The sequence below is a fragment of the Vespula vulgaris genome, chromosome 2 (assembly GCF_905475345.1).
Source record: "Vespula vulgaris chromosome 2, iyVesVulg1.1, whole genome shotgun sequence".
NCBI classification, from domain to species: domain Eukaryota; kingdom Metazoa; phylum Arthropoda; class Insecta; order Hymenoptera; family Vespidae; genus Vespula; species Vespula vulgaris.
The window spans coordinates 9,766,405-9,790,128 of NC_066587.1; the positions used below are offsets into that span (position 1 = coordinate 9,766,405).

The 23,724-nt window shown below is 31.7% G+C and overlaps 1 protein-coding gene across 3 annotated transcripts in view; it reads right to left on the reverse strand.

Annotated features, from left to right (window-relative positions):
- LOC127073095 (UNC93-like protein) overlaps positions 1-23,724 on the reverse strand; it is a 40,429-nt gene that overhangs the window by 13,909 nt on the left and 2,796 nt on the right. Inside the window, exons 1-2 of one of the 3 annotated variants that reach the window (XM_051014168.1) lie at positions 19,754-20,694; positions 2,194-2,897 (exon numbers count right to left, since the gene is read on the reverse strand). In XM_051014168.1, the coding sequence (XP_050870125.1) occupies positions 2,194-2,881 (688 nt within the window). In that variant the 5' untranslated portion in view covers positions 2,882-2,897; positions 19,754-20,694. Of the gene's footprint in view, positions 1-2,193; positions 2,898-2,981; positions 5,891-19,753; positions 20,695-23,724 lie in introns of those variants that run through there. The other 2 variants (XM_051014169.1, XM_051014171.1) reach the window with 2 other exon arrangements.

Sequence of the window (23,724 nt, forward strand, 5' to 3'; positions counted from 1 at the left end):
ATGTAATTTTATTCGTTCGCGAAATGCAATAAAAATACGACGAAATATGGAACAAGTGGCATACATAAGTATTAATTGATATATACATTTATATTTGAACTATACATTTAAATCGTAAAAATATTTTCAAGATTGAACCTTCGATTCGAGATCATATCGAAAAGACCATCTTGATTCTCTCCTCTTTGTACGTAAAAATTATTGAGCACCACAATTGAAACGTGTTAAACTTTTATTTTCCTTCGAGACGAACGTGCCTCGAATTGAATTCTTCTCGGACATTAAGATCGCATTTTTTATAACTTTTGAGAAATCGTTTTACAATTGAAAAAACGCATAACATTTATAGATACAAATTGTTTGTCTTCGTAGAGAGAAAGAAGCAAAGAAACGACAAAACGTATGATAGAAATAACATATGTTCTATGACAAAAAAGATGACATTCATTTCTTTTCATTTTGACCATCTCATTTATATTAAAATAATTTAATTATCATTTAATAATAAGAATCATAAGCGTCAATTTTTTTAATAATTAATTTAGCTTTAGTTCGACTTAAGTCTCTGATATATGAAGACGTATTTTGTTGCCCTATATTGTAAAGTAAATTGAAGATTTATTGTTTTGAACAAAAAAAAGATTTCTATTATATCAAAATTAAATGGCGGACTACCAACCTCACAAGAACACGTACGTCATTGCATCTTATTTCATTTTTGATCAGGATTAAACAACCATAATAATAATAATTTGTGATATCTACGAAGATTTTTGGAAGTTATTAAGTGTTAATATCGATTTTGAAAAATTTTCAGTGATGATTTTGATTTATCTAATGATGTTCGAAGTGAGCGAATTGCTGAATTCGATAATCATATTTTAAAAGCACTGGTTGAATCGGATTCAAGGTTAACCGTGCAAAAGATAATTAACATAATCGGAACCTCTTAGTCGACAATGTTAATACATTGAAATTGAATTATATTTTTCATTTCAGCTAGTAATTTTTTAGAAGAGAGGGATTGAAAATTTATAGAAGAAATGAATAATGATGACAAATATGTAATTGACTAAAAAATAATTTTACAAAATTGGATATTATATGCGTGTTTAATTTCGAAATAATTGATTATTTATAAATACTAATAATAATTTTAGTATCCTTATATCGAGTTCTGTCACTTGATAGATTTTTCACAAAATATTTAAATTAGTATATGGGGAACTAATTATATTCCGTGTACTCGAAGCTGAAACGTCGTTCTGGAATTCGTTGACCAATAGACGTAGCAAGCACGATAAATATGAGAACTCGACACTTCAAGAACTTTCACCGTGGTGGCGATACTAATAATATTATGTTGTTTTTAAAGATTCTTTTTCGTTCGATCCGTCCATGCATCTGTTTTGAATTCTACTTTGTTAACGGTAACGATTAACGGCATGCCACAGCGCGGAAATTTAAATCGATGGAGGAATTTTGATCCAAGAAAGAATCTTTCACCTTCGATGAATTTATTTTTACTTAATTAGAAAATTAAAAATACACTTAACTATAAAATTAAAAGAGCATTTTTAGTTAAAAAATCCATCTATTCCTTGTTTATTTTATTAAACGATAGAGAGATCATCGGACAAAGAAAAGAAATCGAGAAAAAAGAAAGGATAGGATTATTGGTAGCCGGTATCGGAGAATGTGTACGAAGTGGTACGGAAACCGACTATCGCAAGTTTATACCGGATAAATCTTGTTTCTTCTCGCGTTCCTTATCGCTCTCACTCTTTCTCTCTCTCTCTCTCTCTCTCTCTCTCTCTCTCTCTCTCTCTCTCTCTCTCTCTCTCTCTCTCTATGTCTATCTCTCTTTCACAACCACAGACACATATCACGTCGTTGGAGTGTATACACGAGTAACGTGTGTATAACGACCTCGTGCGTGAGCATGGCCTTTGCAGGGAAAAAGCTTACGTTTGATCGGTCATCGTCTGACTTCCTTGAATCAATGATGAACTACTTCAATACTAATTGACGCGCCGACGCTCCGCTAGATACGACTTTCTTTATCCATTCATTGAAATCTCTGAATAACTAGAGAAGTGAGTAGAGAAAAAAGAAAGCACGTAGATGTATGCAATTAAATTATAATAAGCAGGATCGAAAGATGAAAAGAAATGAAAAGATAAAAGAACTTACCCAGTGAAGATATAAGATTTCCCCAGAGTTCTGCGGTTTGCCAAGCAAGAAAGAAAAAGCCAAAGAATCTGACAACAATCGCGTCAACTGGTTGGTCCGTGAGTTTCGCGTAAACACCACCGACCTGCGTAAGATAGGTAGCCTTCGCTGCCCACATAGGTGCTGCACCGAGACCGAGCAAAACGCCAGCTGGTACAAGGGTATAAAATCTTGGATAAAACTGAGAACCAATATAAGGTGCATAACAAAGCATCGAGAGGCAGAGTGTCCATTTAACGGTTAACCTCTTAATGAGAAAAGTCGGTACGAAAATACAAGAGAGCACAAGGGCCGCGTAAATTGCTGAAAGAGAGACGGTACCAAGACCGTCGCTTGCATTTATTGACGATTGAAGGTTCGCTGTGCCTTGAAACGCTGTAAACTGCACCATGAATGCTATCGAGACGGTTCCAATGTTTTTCAAAATCCGCCATTTCTCGCCACGGGAAAGTTTGAATTTCCTCGATTGAGTGTCATCTTCCGTTTGAGGTAACTGTGGTGGTTTTTGAGGCTCCGGTGGTATACAATCGGTTCCGTCATCTTTGTAACCCTCGTTTCTATAACCCACACCGCTTACCGTCACCGTGTAAACGGTATCGCTTCCACCTCCGCCTACACTTCTACCGCCATCGTTCTGCGAAGCCACCATTTTACGTCTCGGCTACCTGCGAAAGAGTAACGAATACCTTTTTAATATTTATCTTTTCTATATAATAAAGATACGTTTTAGTATAGTCGAATGAACTTACGTTGTAAAAGTACAAAGATATTGTAAAAAACTTTTGTATCGACAAGTCGTCGTTAGATGATCGAGGTATCCAAGTTTTTAACATCGAAGCGCGTCGGCCATTATTTCCGACTTGTACAAAAGATGAAAATTTATGTGTGACTCACTTATGAATTGTGTATAACTTCCAAGGTGATTATCCGATAATGAAAGATGATATATGTATGATACGTTATACTGACCGAAAAAGTAAGTTTGCACTCGTTTAAGACTTTGTTTACTGTTTTCTCTGACGTTCAAAAGAATATCCTTATTACCGATAATACTTGGTGAAAACGATTTGCATGAGTGCGTACAATTATTAGCATAAAAAAGTCTCGGTAGTTCAGCAATTCATTCCCGTTTAAACGTTGATTATATTTATGCAATTTTCTCGTATTTTCCATAGAACAGAATACAACAATGTGTGCAGATTATGGCAATACGTCTCCGTCACCGCTATCACAACGTCGTTCGTTATAATACGTGAGAGAGAATACTATCCGGCTATATATTAATGTATAGAGTTTCCTATGCCAGCTTCATTGCCAGATCACTGGCTATTGCTATTGTTCGTTTTAAGTTCTATCTTCACTAAAGGAACAACAAGGAACTTTTTCTTGATGTTCCATATATTTTGAAAAACTCGCTGCTTATAATTCATTGCTTGTTATTCGAATATTTCTCCAGATTTCTGTTGCCAGCAACAAATATCGCCACTTATTGGTGCTTTTTCTATTCAGAGTAGTAAAGATCAAAGAAAAATATGAAATACGAAGTCTCACATGCTAATATAATAGAAACAAATGCTCCTTCCGTATGTAAGCAATTGTAGTCTTGAAACCGAAAAAACCGAAACAAAATACAAATGTTTCTCAGATTATATTATTACGGTGTGGGCAAAATATTTCTATAAGTTGCTGTTTGTTAAAAAATATTTTGGTACATGTAACAACAAGAAGTGACAAGAAATTCCTCGTTTTTACCTCAATGGGGATAAGATATTACATTTATCTTTTGTCTGTAATTTGTTAATGATAGGGACCTACCTGCTACGTACTCATGTACTTATGTGCACCTCACAATCGGGATTTCTCGTAAAAATCATAATGATCAAAGCTGATTGAACGTGCTTTATCTTATATTCTTTGTAAGTATTCTAAGTGAGTATCTTGTGCGTGACGTCAAAGCCGTCAGAGTCATTTTTGAACAAAGCCTGATGTCATTAAAGTTCAACTTCAACACCTAACCTTGATAAGTTTCCACTACTGTAATTCAGAATATTATCTTCTATGGTAAACAATCGCATTAATCCTTTTAGAGTAGCGAAACAATATTTATTTTTTACCAATATGCGCAAATGGAACGTGTATTTTTACGATTTCATCATTTAAATCTGAATCATTATAGATCCGCTTGATACATCAAATTGTTCCAAAGTCACAAATTGAAAAAAGTTAAATTCTTTTTATTTTTACCTATTGCGTTTTTCGTCGAACAAGTTTTCTTTTTCTCGAAAACAAAAGAAATACGAAAGAACATATAAAACATACGTGCAAAATAAATGATAGTTTTATCTGAGTGATGACTAAAGGAATCTTTCAGTGTTCTTTCTATCCAATGACAAGTTTTTACTTATTCGTACGTGAATTTATGCATAATTTTGTACGATAGTAGCATCTTCAGAATTTTTCTTAAATTTTCTCATTCGATGATGAAAAAGAAGTTGTGATATCGCGGTATACTGTAATATCAGAAAAAGAACAAGTTGTTTCGCGATTGCGTTATTTTCACATTACAATAACTCACTATATTTCTTGTAATTAATGATTCACTAAGATATATGTAAGTATGTAATATCAAGCCCTCCAGTTTTAATAAACAACTTTAACTTTTTTTCTTTAAAATTAAATTAAATTATAGAATTCGCGAAAAAAGTTAGACTGTCGGGTAGTTTGGAATAGACACTCGAAAACCCGGATCTTCCATTTTCTGGGCGGTTACTCTAATTAGCTATTCAAATCCTTCTTCAATCAAATTCTCCATAAATGTCTACTTGTATCAAATGGAAGTATTCACTTCCACGTATTGTTATAGTTCCGTGATTTTTACCAAAAATTTTATTTCGATAACTTTTATTAAGATAATTTTCAGTATTAATAAAAATGAAAAGTGAATTTTACAAAAAATGGACGCGTTTTCGTCACGATAATAGTTCAAAAAACGAAGCTCTTTGGCTGACTTAAATTTAATGATATTGCGAGGGCAAGGACAATGGAAGTTGAAGCCAAAACGATCCATCTTGCACTTTCGAATTGACGCAAGTCAATCGGCTTGAGTTAATATCGAGCACGAGTTATGTGGACGTCCTTGCGGATAACCTCAAAGCCAAGTTGCACCAGGCAACTATCATTGTGCATTGTCATTAATAGACTTTTGTATCAAATGGAACGCACGTACGAATATATGTAAGTACGATGCATACATAAGTTAACGAAAACGATTATCAATCTATTTACAGGTCTTCGAAAGGCATATTAAAAAATTTATGTTAAATTCATAAACGAATCACATTAAAAACATAGAAACGGATATCGTATGTATCAACAATTAGTCACTCACTAACCAGAATTAAAAACGATGTTACTTTAGAACTTGACTGTTAAGCCTGTTAGGGTTTAATTGTTAAAAACTGACGACGAAATCAATATGCGTTAGGTAGTTGGATTTAAAAGTCATAAATTTTAAATTATTAGTTCGCATCACCGCATGATAACCGCACGTTACGTATGTATGTACTGTACCCTCTTCCCTCTCTCTTTCCCTTTTCATTAGTCTCATAAGAATGGCAACGAACACGTAGGAGAGCACGCTGGTAGATTCATATGTCGTCGATGTAATCGATTCGAGTACGTGACCGGTCGGTGCCGCGCCGTGACACATGCTTCGTCGCGCATTGCAATTAAGTGCTACTGATTGTGAGAGATCGTCGATCCTTGGCCACTCCCTCCTATCTTCTTTTCCCCGACCACCCGCCATCACTTTGCGTCTATTTTCGAATACCTCATTCGAATGCCTATTCTTGCACGTCGATAACGAACGGCTTTTCATCTCAATTGATCACTTCGGAAATAAAAAAAATCAGTATGATACGATCTTTTATTAGTCCTTTATTTTTTCTCAAACCAAAACATATATCAGAAAAGAACTAATATATATCTTTATCGTAGATATACGAGAATAAAGAAGAAAGAAAGAAAGGAAGAAGACAAATTCACAATTTAATTTACTCTAACTCTAACTTATTAGAAACGTTATTGGGTTATAATAACGATCGCGAATGACTGTCAGGTTGCATGCGCCATATCGGACATTAAATTCAAGGGAATATATGAGCGCATACACATTCGGTCACACTGGTGACCAGTAGGTCGATGCCAACTAGAAAAAATATGTGCGATCGCTGGTCATCCCGACTAGTGAAATATATTGAATCAAATGCATGCGTTCGCATTATAAAAACATTCTTGGACACAGCGGACATTGGCGAATGTAACCTCCAAGGGACACGATTAAAATAATTTTAGCTAGTGAATACAATTCTGGAAAATATTTTTGTATCCAAAATTTCTTTATCCAAAAATTCTAAAATATTAGACTCTCCTCACGGCAGATTGAGAGTGAAGAACTACTCCTGGTAACAGTGTCAAGGGGAGATTTATATTTTCTAATGTTTTCAAGAAATTACTTTTGTATGGTATTCTTATAATAAGAAAAGCAGCCAATATTTTTTTTTTTTTTTTTTTAATAGCTTCATTATTATAACAATCTTCTCGATATCTATTTTGTTCGAAGTTTTCTACAATACTGATAAATTCGATTTGTCGAGTTTATCACAGAGTTCGGTTGGCTGATTTTTTGGTTGTTCGTCAACCTGGTCGTTGACGGCTGGTCGACAGTGCGCATGTAGCCTTAAAGGTGGCGCATAGACATGAAGGTGACGAGGCTAAAGAGCGGAACGAGGCAAAATATAATCTCTTCATTGCATAACTGCCGAGGATCCGGTCGTGCCAGGTAAGTGCGATAACAATAGAATTCGTGTCATATAGAATAACACGAATGCGCGCCACACTTTCTTTTATCGCAATTTTTTTATTTTTATTAATTTTTATTTAATATCTGTTTACTACGATCGGAAATAGGATAAATTTGCAATAAATTTTGAAATTTTGTCAAATATAAAATAATTGATTAATTTGTCATTACGATTAATGTTCGATTAATAAAATAAAACAAATTCGCATGGAAAAAAAATAATTAAATAATAATAGCTACTTAAACGACAATGGCGCTAATAATGAGATAAATATTTTACGTATGCTCTCTCACAATATTTATTAACGTTACAAAATGTTAATAAGTATTCTTTCCTTTCCTAAAATTCAACGTTGATAAAAATTCACGCTAATTCAGCAGATGCTTAAAATTTACGTGCGAGTTAATCAGTACCGCATTAAAATGAAACGTGTCTCTCCGACAAAACATATCACCACAGTTATTCTTGACCTTAACGAGCCAAAAGATTTAGAGATACAATGAAGAAGCAAAAAGGAAAAAGGAAGTCTCTAAATTGTGCTTTACAATTGGAAGATTTTTTTAATCGAAGAGAATATTTAGTCAATCTAAAATTAAATATTTCATTGAGACTTCAAAGTTATGTGTGTGTGTGTGTGTATATTTATATATCAAATTGTAAGAAGAGACATTGGACGAAACTATGAGAATGAGTCAAGATGCTACTAGAATTAATTTTACCAAGAGGCAAGCTAAAACAGTAATCGTTATCGTTAGTCTCGATATTTCAAAACGAATCTGATTCCTTCACTTGAGTACGTTGTTTCCAAGAACATGCAAACACGCATACATATACAGATAATCAGACCACTAGCCACGTGCGTACTACGCTGACTCACCTCTTACTTATCGATCGCAATTATTAACGATCGCGTGCGACGCGCATTGCGATTGACAGAGTCAATGTGTCATTGTTTTCAAGAAATGAATCTATGTGTGTATCTGAAAATATACGTCTATACGAACATACCGATGGATCGTTGGCTACGCCTTCGACGTCTAAATTACAATTCGAGATGTATCAAATGGCATTTTCTCTTTAACTTTGCTGTTACGTACATCTTTATGTACATTCTTCACGAAAGCTTTTAAAGAACATAATACAATGATATACAGATAATTTGCTGAAAATTCGAATAAAAAAGAATGCAAGTAAAAAACGATGATTCCATTTTTATTAATGTTGAAAAAAAGAATAATTACCAATCTATATCTCCCAAGAAGAAAAATTGAGATGCTATGTAATTCATTTGAGAAATTAAATTTGAAGTTGCTTAAAAGGCAGCTCGTTAAGCTAATGATAAATTATGTAAGGCTTCTTTTGATGCTTTTTGCTGCTCCTTTTTGTTGTTTATTCGCAAAAATGATATCGGCTTTTATGATGAAAATATAGAAATTCGATCCGTAGAACCTTGGTTTCCGGGTTTAATTCAACAACGGCTAAGCCGTAAAATTATTAAATGAATCATACTAGTTATCCTCCTGTCGAACAAAAACAGACTTAGAAATCAACTTTTACAATTAGTCAATCAAGATATTCCAATTAATTATACCAAATTTTTCTTGTACGAACGAAATCTATCATGATAATTTCCGTGAATCAACACACATAAATATGTTACAATAGTTACTTCCATTTAAAGATAAAAAGTAGTGAAATATTTTTTTTTCTACTGTCGTATCATCTTATAAAAATCTTACGTACTACTTTCAAAAATAAAGCAGTTATTCGGCCCATTTTATTCCTTCTGCATTCTTTTTCATACTCTCTCTCTCTCTCTCTCTCTCTCTCTCTCTCTCTCTCTCTCTCTCTCTGTCTCTCTTCAACATTGTTTGTAAATCAATTTGCGAAAAAAGAAAACGAAGAAACCATCACGGAAATTCTATGCCGCGTCGACAAGCCTCCATCCTGAATACTGAATGCACGGAAACGTCACCAACATCCTGCACAATGGTGGTGGTGGTGGTGGTGGTGGTGGTGGTGGTGGTGGTGGTAGTGGTGGTGGTGGTGGTGGTGGTGGTGGTGGTGGTGGTGGTGGTGGTGGTGGTGGTGGTGGTGGTGGTGGTGGTGGTGGTGGTGGTGGTGGTGGTGGTGGTGGTGGTGGTGGTGGTGGTGGTGGTGGTGGTGGTGGTGGTGGTGGTGGTGGTGGTGGTGGTGGTGGTGGTAGAAATGTATTATAGAGTGGAAAGAGATCAGTATTATTAAAACTAATATATAGTAATCGCATACCAAACATTATCAATGCAATCAACAATACACTAGAAAATCATATAAATGAAATAGGCACACTAGAGAATATACGTTTATTAATTTACACTGCAGCTGTAGTGACCATAATAAGGAGAATAAACAAAATGTGCCGAACCAGTTTATTCAAAAAAATAAATTGAACGAAATCTAGGTAAAACGGACTTAAAGTCAAGATATCTAGACACAATAAGAACAGACATCCGCAAAATGACACAATATGATCAGAAGAACGATTTATGATTGTATTGAAATTTGATATAAATTTGTCGACCACAATATTTGATATTCGACACATCGATATGGCAAAAAAATATTGCAGAGATCTGCATCAAAATCATTTTGATTCAAATTAATATTTCACTAATTCATATTAAATCACTGATCATTTCATATCATTAACTCCCCATCGTTTTATATAAACTTAAAAATTTCAAATTCCTCACAAATATCATACCAACATATATAGTAACGATCGCTTGAACTCAAGCACAAATCTTTCTTCCTTAAAGCAAAAGAACTAAATTATATCCTTTGTTTCCATATATTGTGTTGTGGATTTATCATAGCGTCATGCAATATAGATCATTTTATTGTTTACATCTACATTAGTAGTTCTATCACTGTGTGCATTATCATTCAGAGACAAAAAGTCTTGCCGAGAACAATAACTTTAACATAGTATATAGAGGATTAATCTGTCGTAAATATTATCGGCTATATATAAATATACTCCCCATTTTCGTCCAAACGATGTCGCGCCGCGACATGCAGCGAAAATAAATCATGACATGAAAAATAGACGAACTTCCAGCGCAATACAACATACTAACAAAGAAACAGAAAGGATGCCAGGAAATCAGTAGAGGATGCAAAGAGTAGGTTATAATAGACAGTATAATTATGAATCAGGTAGTAAACAACAGTGAAATCTAATTATATGTTACATAGATCATAAAAAAGTTTTTTTTTTCCATATCACATAGTTGGCTGTTTAAAGTATTAGAAATATATAAAACAGACAAACATATACATAATTTTTTGTTCATAGTCATGCAAATATGGAAAACAACAATACATTTAATTACAAATCAAATACACAAATAGATGGATGAAATTTAAATTATCAGAGGAATAATCTAAGGCAATGTTTTAGTACATTATACTTCTACCTATGTATCAATTCATTATCAAATGCATTAAGTAGAATCACATATAGTTTCAAAATAAACATAAATGCACAACATAATAATCACTTATTCTATAGGGACGATATCAAAATATTCATGACAAGCAAAACACAAATGCAAGCTCTTTTAAAAATAATAAAAAATATTATAAGAAACATAGGCATGGAGTTCGGAATTAATAAATAAATAAATAATAATAAATAATAAATAAATTAATAAAAGGAAATTTAAAACGCAAAAAACATCAAAAATACTTAACAATGAAACACTTAAAAGCATGCAAGCAGAAGAAACATACAAATACTTCGTATTCATGTAGAACATACGTACAGACAGAAACTCAATTATATATTCAAATCAAAACTCAATTCCAAAAATATTTTTGATGTAATTAATGTATACGCTATACCTGTCCTAACTTACTTATTCGAAGACTCACAGAATTGGAAAATCATAAAACTCACGAAGTACTGTAGCAAATTATATCCATAGTCAAATTGCAATAAGCAGAAAAGAAGGAGGAAGAAAATTAATAAACATACAAGCGTTATACAAAACACGAATAGAAAGTTTAAGAACCTATTTACACAACAAAACCATATTACTTCCAAAGTAGTCATCAAAGTAAACAAACAATATTCATCACTCAATCCAAAACAAAATACATACAAGAAGAGACAACTACGACGGAACAAAAGAAAAAATAATAATCCAAAAAAGCATTACACGGCAAACACTATAACATTATAAAAGATCTAAAAATAGATAAACAACTTTTATAGCAGGTCATTATAGTAAAAATCTCACAGCAGGACAACTGTTCTCAAAAACAGAAGGATTCATTCAAGCAATACTGGACACCGTTATAGTCACGAGAAATTACAGGAAGTAGATAATCAAAGAAACCATAAACACAGACATGTAAAAAATGCCATCAATACAGAAAGGCAATAGAGGATATAACAAGAATATGTAAGTTACTAGCTGGAACAGACTGTATTAACAAACACTACATTACACAAAGATCATACACCAAAAAATCGCAATTCAAAATCATCTTATACAAACATACACATTATATTAGAAATATACACCAAGAAACGTACTTAAAAACTACAACTATAAACTTTATTGGAACAGAACGATATACACAGGTAAAACAATCATAGATAATAGACTATTACATATAAATATTAACAGAGAGAAAAGAAAATCTACTTAGTCTACATCGCAATACTGAATGATACAAACATCACAGAAAAGGAGCAAGAAAAGATCACAAAGTATGTATCATTAGCAATAGAAATAAAAGAGCTCTGGGTCAAGAAACAGTAAATTAGTAACAATTATAATATCACAAGAATTATAACAGAAAATATCGGAACATTTCGAGTATTTTAAATAAAAATAAATAACGACAATTTCAAACGCTTCGAAATTTATTGATAACTTAAAATTGTTGACATAGTTTTCAAAATCTTGATAAGTCTCGATTCTTCGATTAGTTTCTAAAAATCTGATCTAAAACACTTCGAATTATGAGGATTTTTCATTGCGATCATTTGCAACTTGCCATTTACGTATATGCAATTATTTCGTGAATAGAGTCTTAGATTTAAAGTTACAATAATCAAAAGTTACAAAAGACTGCAAATTTATTAAGACTTTGATGACTTTGCATGCTTCCAATCAAGCTTAAAATGATTCGAAGTTGTCATCAAAATAAACGAAAAGATATGAAATGGTTCCAAGTATTTCAGATCTCATCTCTATTATTATAAAATTGACGAAGCTCGTCCATTTGAAACTCTCGCGGGAACATGAAAACCTCGCGACATAAAATAAAAAAAAAATAATAATAATAATAAAAACAAAATAACAACTATGACAACATCGATGATAATGGTAGCAACAGTAATTATAGTAATGATAGTATGATAATGATAGTATGGTAATGATGACGACGACGACGACGACGACGAGGATGATGATGAAGATAAAGATAATATTATATGACAAATTTCTCCTATTTAAAAAGCATTTTGCCGTATCATTTTTATTTAATAAATTAATTAAATATATAAAATAATTCATTATATGTTTCATTATATATATATATATATATATATATATATATATATATATATATATATACACATATATATATGCCATCTTCGAAGCGAATAAGTATACTCCAATATTCCAAGGTGAAAGTAATCCAAAACATGCTCGCCATTTGGTTCGTAGCAATTATTGAAAGTACCATACAAATTTTAATGAAATATTATCTGCCAATCGGAAAGTATCTGCTAATCCTGCGATTTTTTTTTCTCTGTTGTGCTCTTTCTGCTTCGATTTTCAAAATGGTAAGACCCGACAAAATTAACGAAAATTTTATTAGGAACGAATCAAGTACAATTAACCTAGTTTTTGTTAGTAAATAAGATGAAAAATTACTCGATCGATCAATTTACGTAAATGCGAGAGGTTCTTCTATTTTTCGTCGTTTCTCTGCCCTTTCAGGTTCGTTCGTTTCATGTTTATACTACTAACACTCCTCTACGTTATCTGTATCAATAGAATTATCGCTAACTTAAATAGTTTGCATATTAGAAAGTTAATTTTGTCAGGAATTAAATTATGTACATATATTCACAAACGTATAAAACCAAAAGGAAAGATCGAGTAATAACAACATATAATATAAAACAAAATAACGAGATCGCATTCTAAACAAGCGATTACATCGCACAAATGATATATATTCGCATAGAAAAATATTAGTGGTATATGAAACGTTTGAGAACTATTTCTTATACTAAAACTAAACTGATAGTCCAATAAGATGCTATACAACATTTGCTTCAGTTAATCAATGACAATCTAGACTAAAAGTATGCAACTTTTTCTTCGCCGTGGACTACACAATACTATCCACAAAAAAAAACAAAAGAAAAAAACAAACAACAAAAACTGCACAACTTACAAGGCACAGCGTTATCAAATAGCCCTGGGGTTCCTCTTCTCCCACTTTATCGGAGCAGGCAAATAAGGGCGCAAACTATATACATATGACTCTAGTTACCCATTTGCTCTATACTATACTATTTCATTTATATCATTCCAAGATTATTATTATATGTTTTTTAGCTCTTATGTCAATAAAAAGAACAAACTTTTGTTCATATCACATAAATTAGATTTTGTTCACAATAGACAAAAATAAAATATCGAAGAATATTAAATCTTTTACATCGTGGCTTATAATTTAATTCATAAAGCTTCGTGCTCACTAAAATAACAACGACGAACTTTTTAGCGTCTCTTATTACTATATGTTCCAAAATATTTCTAACAAACATCCGAACTAACAGAAATATTTTTTCAATACTAAAACAACATAAACAAGAATATTTGGATTTTATTTCGGTTTCAAGATTACATTTGTTGTTAGCAACCAGTTGTCCACATGCAAATCAATTTCTATTGAACAGCTAACGATAATTGAAGAATACTTGCTCATTACAGAATTTATTGTTATCGTTGATAAAAAAATGGAAGAGCGAAAAGTATGGACTCGATCAAGTCTAGACCAATAAAAATTACATACAATTTATGAATGCATTGAAACATGATGATAGCTTATTATCAGATGGACAATATCTACTGTCCACGCATCATTTTTTGCATTTTTACATTTATAATTCCTATCGAAAGAGAAACACAAACGTTCGTATCTTTTGTACTCTTCAATTAACTTAATAAACAAACTATTATTCCATATCATTATTTCACTAATATATATCTATAACATTCCACTAATATATATCTATAAAGTGCATTGTCATCACCTACATTATAAATCGAATGACATACAACAAACAAATTGGAGAAATATTTGTTTCTGTTGCCACATATTTCTTATTTATCTTTGATCTTTACTATTCCGAATGGGAACAGGTATCTGGAAGAAAACTGGAGAAATATTTGGCAACAAGAGACAACTTTTTCAAGATAGATGCAACACTAATAAAAAGTTTTTGTTGTTTCTTTAATGAGGATAAGACTTAACGGCATATTTGACGATAAAATCGCACATACGCTGAAATAAAACCCATAGCAATCGGGCTATACGTTCGATCTTTTTTATTGACCATTTAAAAGGTAACGATACTGTAATATAAAACGATATGCATTATTTTATATATCACAAAAGCTGATTACTTGTAATAAATATATATTTGTACAGTTTTTATTAAGGTTTAATATTATATTAAAGCCACCACAAGACTAAGTCCTGTTTCTTATTTTTGGCCCATACATCGTTTCACAAAGCCACATATTACAAGATGAGAGTTTAAATTCATCGACTAGTTTAAATATTTACAAAAATTGTGTTTATTAAATATTTATAATAAGTGTAATTAAAACAATGGCAACGGTAAAACTAACAAGATAACACTATTATAATCAAATAGCTTACGTATTTGGATTATGTATTACGAAATAATAATTTAAGCGTAATTATCGAAATGAAAATCGGCCAAAAGGAATTCTTGCGAATTCGTTTCAAATTGCTATACTTCATTTCGTGCAATACTCAATGTCGTTAGAACGATAAAATCATTCTCACTGTTGTCATAAATCTAAGCCTGCCGAAAATAAACGTGGTAAATGACATTAGCCTTTGTTAGAAATACGGGAACCTTTCCTGCCTATCCAGGATCGAAGATAACCATGTTACGTTTGTTTTGTGTCAAGATAACGGAACATTTTTGCATAAAGGAAGTTTCGATTACTTTTACGTATCTATTTATTTATATATCTCTGGTACATATATGTATATAGGTGATATTGTTTCTATTAGAAATATCACTGTTATTTTATTTCACTGACTAATAAAAATGCTTGAGTTATTGCTAAAATTCTCTTTCGGTGATCAAATTACTAGTAAATTCCTTTTTCAGAACAATAAAAGATTCACCATATTGCTATCATTTCCAGTATCCAAAATTGGAGCTACCATTGATCATGAAGTTAAATGAAAAATTTGTATATTAATTACATCAATTAATAAATCTGAACAAATAACATAATCGAGTAATAATTGAAGATTTTATTAAAATAATCGTTGAAGTAATCAAAGCTCTTCGCGACAGAAGGCATGTTTACCAGTCTTTCAGTGAAACGAAGCCACGTGGCCAGAGTGTGCGCGTTGTATTCGCCGCGGTTTAGAAAGTCTTCGTCAGGGATCAGCCAGTGAACGCTCGTTCGTTTCACAACGAATCGCCGGGTGAAAAGGTGCGCCCGTATTTATTATTATACTACGTGTACCTTCTACATATATGTCTAGATCAATTTAAAATGTTTATAGCAAAAATGCACTTTGTTATATGCAACTGAATTAAATAAAGAGAACCGTCTTTCTATATCTTTTCCTTTCTTAATCAAGCCGTCCTTTGAGGCAGAATTTACAGTTAAATACTTTCAATGTACTTTTATATTTTCTTTTTGTTATCTCCATTGCATATACATGTGTCTGTCTACGATTAATCAAGAAGAATATTGAAAAGAATCTTGACGACCTTCCATAATCTCGAATTAAACAAGATCGAAATTTGTTTACGCGTATTCGTGGTATTACTGTAAAAATAAATTTATAATCTATCTCTTTCATTTTTCTCTTCCTCGAGTCCACGTTTTTGTCTCTTAACACGTTCACGCTGGCGCTTGTTTTTGCTTTTATGGGACAGCGCTCATATTAATGCTTCATCCTACTTTTTTACGATTAATATACGTTAAATATCCATTATTGAAAGTTTAACTATATAGCAATTTTTTTTAGTTACTAATCGAATTAAATTTTTGGTGATACGCAACACTTTGACGGAAAATTCAAATGTATATAAGATTCAAGCGCGAGCCACTGGTGGTACGCGCCGACGTGAACGTGTTAAGCTTTATCCACACTGAAGGAATAACAAAGGAATTTTTATTCATATTTTGTGTATCTTGAAAAAGTCGTCGTTTGTTATCAAATATTTCTCTAAATTTCTGTATCTAGTAACAAATGTCCCCGCTTATCACCTATTTCTACTCAACGGCGAAATTCAAAGAGAAACATAAAACACGAGGCTACATCTGGCAATATAAATAAATTCTCCTCTAGTAACCACATAAATATACTTTTGAAAACAAAAGGAATTGAAACAAAACACAAGTGTTCCTCAGATTATGTTGTTTAGTGTAGACAAAATGTTTTTATAAGATGCTGTTTGTTGAAAATGTTTTGAAACATGCAGCAACAAGAAGCAACAGTAAGTTTCTTGTTGTTACTTCAGCGAGAATAAGGCTTTGTGAAATTCAAATGCGAATTGATGTTATCTCACTGTACTCATATTCCTAGATATAGTCCTTTCACGTATCGAAACATGAAATTCTATCCTAAGTGACATACGCGTTCGTTCCTGTGCGCGTGAATTTTGTGAGGAATGAAGTACACGTGCACATGCTCGCAGGAATGTTTACAGGAATCTATCTTCTTGCTCGCGTTTTTGTTATGCGTATAGTAATATTTTCGGGTTTAAGGTTTTTAAAAATTTGCGTATCATGCTCAATAGATGTGAGAGGAAAAGAAGGGGGGGGGGGGAAGAGTATATAATACATAGTAGATAATAAGAATATGTATGTCCAATAGAATCTGAAGTTTATAATTTTAATTTAATTTCAATAACGAAAAAATATCTATATTTCGATTGATATATCCAAGTGCAGAGAACATTAACTATTTCGAAAAACGTATGTAAGATTATTTGCGAATACTTTCTATGTTTATGCGTTATTTTCGTAATACATTAAATCAGGAGATTCGATTTTTTGTAAGAGCGGGAGGAAACTTAAAAATATGATTTCAAAAGAAAAATCATTTTTTTCTACACCTGTGAGTATCGATTGATGCTATTACACAAAGCCGCCCATTTAAATTCCTTCGCAATGTGTCATGCTAGAAAAATTATGTACATACAACATATGCATGTAAATACTTACACATATCTCGCTTAGAAAGGAGCCGCTGAACTTTCCTCTACTTGCATACAACGCACGTCTTTGTAACATTTGATATTATCGAGATTAACGATTGAAGATTAAAATAACTTGGACTTAAAATGTTACGAAAAATTTAATCGCAATAATACTTGACGAGAATTTATTTCATTTGAGGAACGCTAAATCATTAAACCATTAATCACATCACTAAACTGTATTCATATCGGCATTTTGATACTCTTTATTGTAAAATTTAGTAAAATCGAGAAAATCTTCGAATAATCGTTTTTCTGCTTGACTAATGATAGCTTCAATTATCTATACGTTAAACTATCAAGAGAACCATAAAATAATCATTAAGAATATTTTATTGAAAGAAAAAAGTTACAGGATAATTTAGCCATTAAATGTGAGATCCAGTCATGCTTCTTCTTATTCTTCTTATATAACAGTTAAACAATTAGAACTCATGTAAATGTATATGCATAAGCTAAAATGATAGGATATTGGGAAACAAATAGCTGCAAAAGATTGATTAGGTAAACAATAGATTGACACATACGTATACATATAATGCGTTTCGTTTATCTCAAAAAATAGGAATATCTCGTGAATCTACCAAAAAAAATTTGTTTGATGTCAATTTTTTTCAAATGAAGTGTTCGGGAAAATTTTTAAGTCAAATTCGTTTTCTTAAATGGAACCGTATATTTTTCTTTTTATAGTATGATGACATTTGTTTTGGACTTGAAATGTTTTGGACACAAAACAAATTTAACAACTTGCCATATGAGATCATTTATTGTTATAAATTAATATTATATTATAAATTAGTAAGTGTCTAAGAAGTTTAAGACTGTATGATTGCCGGCTGTTAGGTTATATACAGTAAACGAAGATTCGAACTTCTTATTTTATATACACGTGTATATTTGGTAATATATATTTGATATATATATATTTGGTAATTAGAGAAGCATAAGGAACAACACATTGACATTATATGATGTTTTATATCAAATAAATTTGATGTAAATATCCCCTTTATTTGAAATATTCCTTTCATATCAAATAAATTTGTAAAAAAATTTTTTTAATAGGTTCAATCCCTCAGAGGATATTCCAATTTTTCGAAATAAATGGGATACCCTGCTATATACACACACACATGCATAAAGACAAATGAAAAACGAAAGAGATGAATCACAGAAAAACGGACGTTACTAGAAAAACAAACGTCCGCACTTATCGATAGTTCACAATATAAATATATAAAGTTATCATAAAAAATATAAAGTAAAAACAATTAATTTATTTATGACAGTCCTAAAGAAATCGATGGAAACGTTACGCATGAAACATAATTTTAACAAAAGTATCATTTTCCCTTAAATATTTCATTTATACACTAAAGTTCAACTCATTAATATAATTGTATTATAATTATAATATATAGACTGAAAAATAAAAACTAAATACATTTTATTGAAAACAAAAAGAAAGGAAATACACACTAAGGGTCTTAGTTTAGGATTTGAAAAATTCTTTGATTTCAATTAAATTGTATTCTTTAGCGATAAAAAGAAAAGTATAATCAATTAATATAAAAAAATTAATTATTGATGAAATTCAAAGTAATCTTTATTACAATTATCGTTTTCCTGTGTCATGAATAGACTAAAGACATCGTACTTACGCGAATGTACAGATAAATCTACATTCTTCATGCCCAAAGCAGAATGTTATACATGAACGTATCGAGCCGTGTTTTCTCTTCTCGAGAAAACTACGACAAATGTCGTTTACAAACACTGGGTTTTTATGCAAAGAGACAAATATACCTCCGAGAAATATATGATATTTTACGACATAGTTCCACATAAGTTACTGATGCTCAGAACAATACATTACATTTACACCATACGATACATATTTCAAAACATTTCAACATGAACGATCTTTTTTTTTTTTTTGATATGACAAAAAAACAGAAAAATGGCGAAAGTACAACAGGACGATTACTATGTCGAGAAAATATAAAGATTTCTCGGATTCCTTTCACGTCCAAAGAAAGCAACGCATGCGTCGTATCGAGAGTGAATCCGGATATGAAAAGTACACAAAACTAATACTCACGTTTTAAAAGGTGTAGTTCCTTTCCTCTTTGCGAGAATTTGAGAAAATACTCCAATCTTTCGTCTCTTTCACGTCGATATCCTTCGTCGTAATAAAACCAAGTAAGCCGCTCTCGCAGAGATCTTCCAATGGGAGAAAAAAGCTTCGTTCGAAGGCTCGACAAAAAAAGCCTTGTCAATGACGTTTCAAATCTCGGTTTTTTTCAATTTCAAAATTTTTATCGCTTATATCGCTTTTCTTTCAAGACAGAGATGGAAAGTACGATTTTCTCTTGTTTCACGCACGCGAATACCCAAACACTCTACCGCGCAATAAACTCAAAATTAATTTCGTGAATATCTAAATCTCGCGCGTTTTGTATCCTAAGGAAATATGAAAATATGTAACGCGTGCGCGTGTGCATGCAGAAGGACAAGGAAGAGCAGAAGAAAACAAGAGAAAGAGAGAACAAGGAAAAATATGTATAAAACGTGCAACAGTTCAAAAAAACGAAAAAATAGAAAAAAATCACTCGGCCCAAACCACGTCCGAACAGTTCGGGGATTCGAAGACAACTGAACCTGCCAGCGGACTTTGGAATCGCTGAGCGGATTCGGTTCGCCGACTCGAGTTTGTCGTTCTCTTTCTAACCTCTCTCCCTCTCTCTTTCCAACAATACATGCATACACCACATATTCCACACAACGTACACACCTTCCTTTTCTTTCCTTCCATTTTTCTCGCTATTTCTCTTTTTATACATCGTTTAGTCGTTCGTGGACACTCAGTTTTACTGCCAGGTAGTAGCACCGCACTGTTTTCCCTCCTACCACTCACTATGTCACTGGCCGTACACTCTATCCGCGCGCGCATACACATACAAACATTTACTATGGTCCGTAAATTATCGGATACTTACTCCTTTCTGCACAGATCTATACATCTTGTTTATTTTATATTATTTTACATATTCAAGCATGTTTTTAGAAGGACTATTGAACTTAAAAGGACAACCGATCACGCAATCAAGTATATATGCGGATATTTTTTTCTTATATAAAAATAATGTTTTCTTGGGATATTGTAATTACAAAAAATTACTATCAATACCATATTTAAATATTACATCACAATTAAAGTTACGTCACAATCAACGTAGTGCCATAACGAATTTGTACATATTTCGTAAATGAAATAAAAAAAAACAATAACAATATAGAGCTCGAAAAGGATGGAGAACATTAACATAACGTAGGAAAATATTGATACGTTTTAATGACAAAAGCAATCGTATTATATGTTTTCTATATATATTTTTCTACTTGTATTATATATTTTCTATGTTCTTATTAGATTTTATTTCGGATATTTAAATTGAAATATAATAATTGAAACATCAAAACTAACTTGAAATTTATTGTAGATAAGATATTTGTGCGAAAGTTTAATCGACGGTTTCATTCCTATACTAACCTTGATAATCATCCGAAAGTCTCGTCACGATGGATCCGCACCCACGACTAGAGAAATCGTCGTAAATCATGGACGTATTGAAAACTTTCCACGATAAATTATCGAATGTGCCAATGATTCGTTAATTATCTTCGCGAACATCAAGAATTTTGAATCATAATGAGAAATGAAAAATTAACGATAATAACTACAAGACTACTGTAATAGTGTGATAAGAGAAGGATTCATAGAAAAAATGTTGCTTCTATTGCACGCATAACGAAAAATAATAAAAAGAAAAATTGGCCGAAATCCAAACGGCCTTGATACATAATTACTACGTAATTCCATATAATAGTATAAACTTGATTCTTGAAGTATGTAGATTTGAATAAAAACAGATATTTTCGAGATGAGAGTAAACGAAACTCCACAAAAGATAGACATGCGATGGCCTTCGTTCAAGGTTTTGTAAACGATAATAAAAATGAAACGCGACGTCAATGACTTTGTCGTCATTATTGTTATATAGAAAACACTTGTTAATTATTAACAGTCCTATAGGGATACATAAATTAATTCAATTTATATATGACTTCGAGGTTGTAACGTCAACACGTCGCAATGAATTTAAAAAAGAAGAATTATTATGAACGTAAGTAACGTTACTTTTTCATTGATGTATTACTGTTTTCGAACGATTATAATTCTAGATATTGTACTTTAACATAAAAAAGTTATGAAAAATTGCAAAAACGAGAGAGTATTTCCAACTTTTTCACCCGACAATAAGAAATTTTTATTATGCTATTCAATAGAATACATACAAAACTGAAATTCTAAGAGAAAAGAATTATTAAGAACATTTTATGATAAAAATCATTACAACTTCTTGATTAAACAAAAAATGATACTGAGAAAAATCATCGGTTTAAAAAAAAATTATTATTAAGAATGGACCGCAAATTTAAAGGCAATATAGAATTTTATTAATTTTATCCACATTACAATATTTGCTACCTTTTACAAACAAAAAAGTATAAAAAGTGTTTTGCCTCACATCGATTATACTAAAGATTCATTATGTGTATTAGAACGATCGGTGAGTATATAAAAGTGTGTATACAGAAGTATAACATACGTCAAAATCCAATCGAGTTGTCTTCATTCGGTGCTGAATGTTTGAACGTATTATCTTAATGTATTTTCTTCTTCGTTTTGTCTTCTATCGTATTTGTATCAATGTGTGTTTTACGCAGTACCCGTGTCGAGATAACTACTTTATATAAAGCTATATTCTTAAAATTTCTTATTTAAATTTGATTACTATTATTAACACCTTGTTGATTCATAAAACATTTCTAATCCAGAGGATTTTTATGAACAGAGAATATTTACAGACTTGATCATGATTTCATTTTAAGCGCAGCTTGATTAATTCATGCTAATTTATATTAATTTAGATTAATGTAGACAGACAACACTAATATGATGATACTAATGATTAATATGACATTTTATATAAGTTGCAAGTTCATAAAATTCCTTTTACTAATAAATAATAGCATAGATGCCTACTTCTGACAACTTAAAATGTTGCTAGAAAAATATTCACAAAAGAATCATACAAAATAATACTTTCCAACTATTTTCCACGCTTTTTCGGCAAGATAAAAAAATTAAATAACGATATGATGAATATTTTGATAAAGTCTACGACTCTTGTTAATGGTGGAACTACTCGAGCTATTTTGGTGACAAACACGTTCGTGTGAATCCAATGAAAAGTTACCGTAGCTGTGTGGAAAATATATTATCGCAGAAGGACGGTAGTTGGTTATCCGATTACGCAAGAACACCATGTATCGGTATTTATACAAAGTAATCATGAATGCTAGGAGCATCGGCAAAACCAAATCGTTTCGCAAAGATGCCGAAGACGTGACATTACGACTTGTCGCGAGAAGCGTGTTCTTTTCGAAGCAACATATTTCTACTAGCAATTCAATGTTTACAAATAAGTACTGTGATTCTTCTCATTTATCCTTACCAGAAAAAAAACGATAATATATCACATGTAGGTAAATACGTTAAAGACATATCAATAAAGTGGTTTATTTTCTATTGTTTAAACAAACATAACTTCGATTAAAATATTTGAAAAAGAAAGAATCGTGAACGAAAAAAAAAACATTGTTACGTTTTGTTGCAAAATATAATCTTTGTAATTTTATATTCTTCTTTTTTTTTATTAGAAAACTAATCGATGTAATACGTCTATAATCGCAAGAGAAAGAGAGAACCTGCTCCCAATAAGAATGAATCTAAAAACTTCCTGAACCTATAAATTTGTAAGCTAAATTATATAAGCTTAAGGGGGCCAATTAACTACGTATAATTTTTTATTTTTTATAAATATTGCTTTTCTTTTAGATATAATTATTAACAAGATAACGACTTAACAGCTGATCATACTTTCTTTTGCAAAGCATGATTTAAAAGAAAATAACTTGCCAGGAGATGAAAGCGAATTCTTCTAC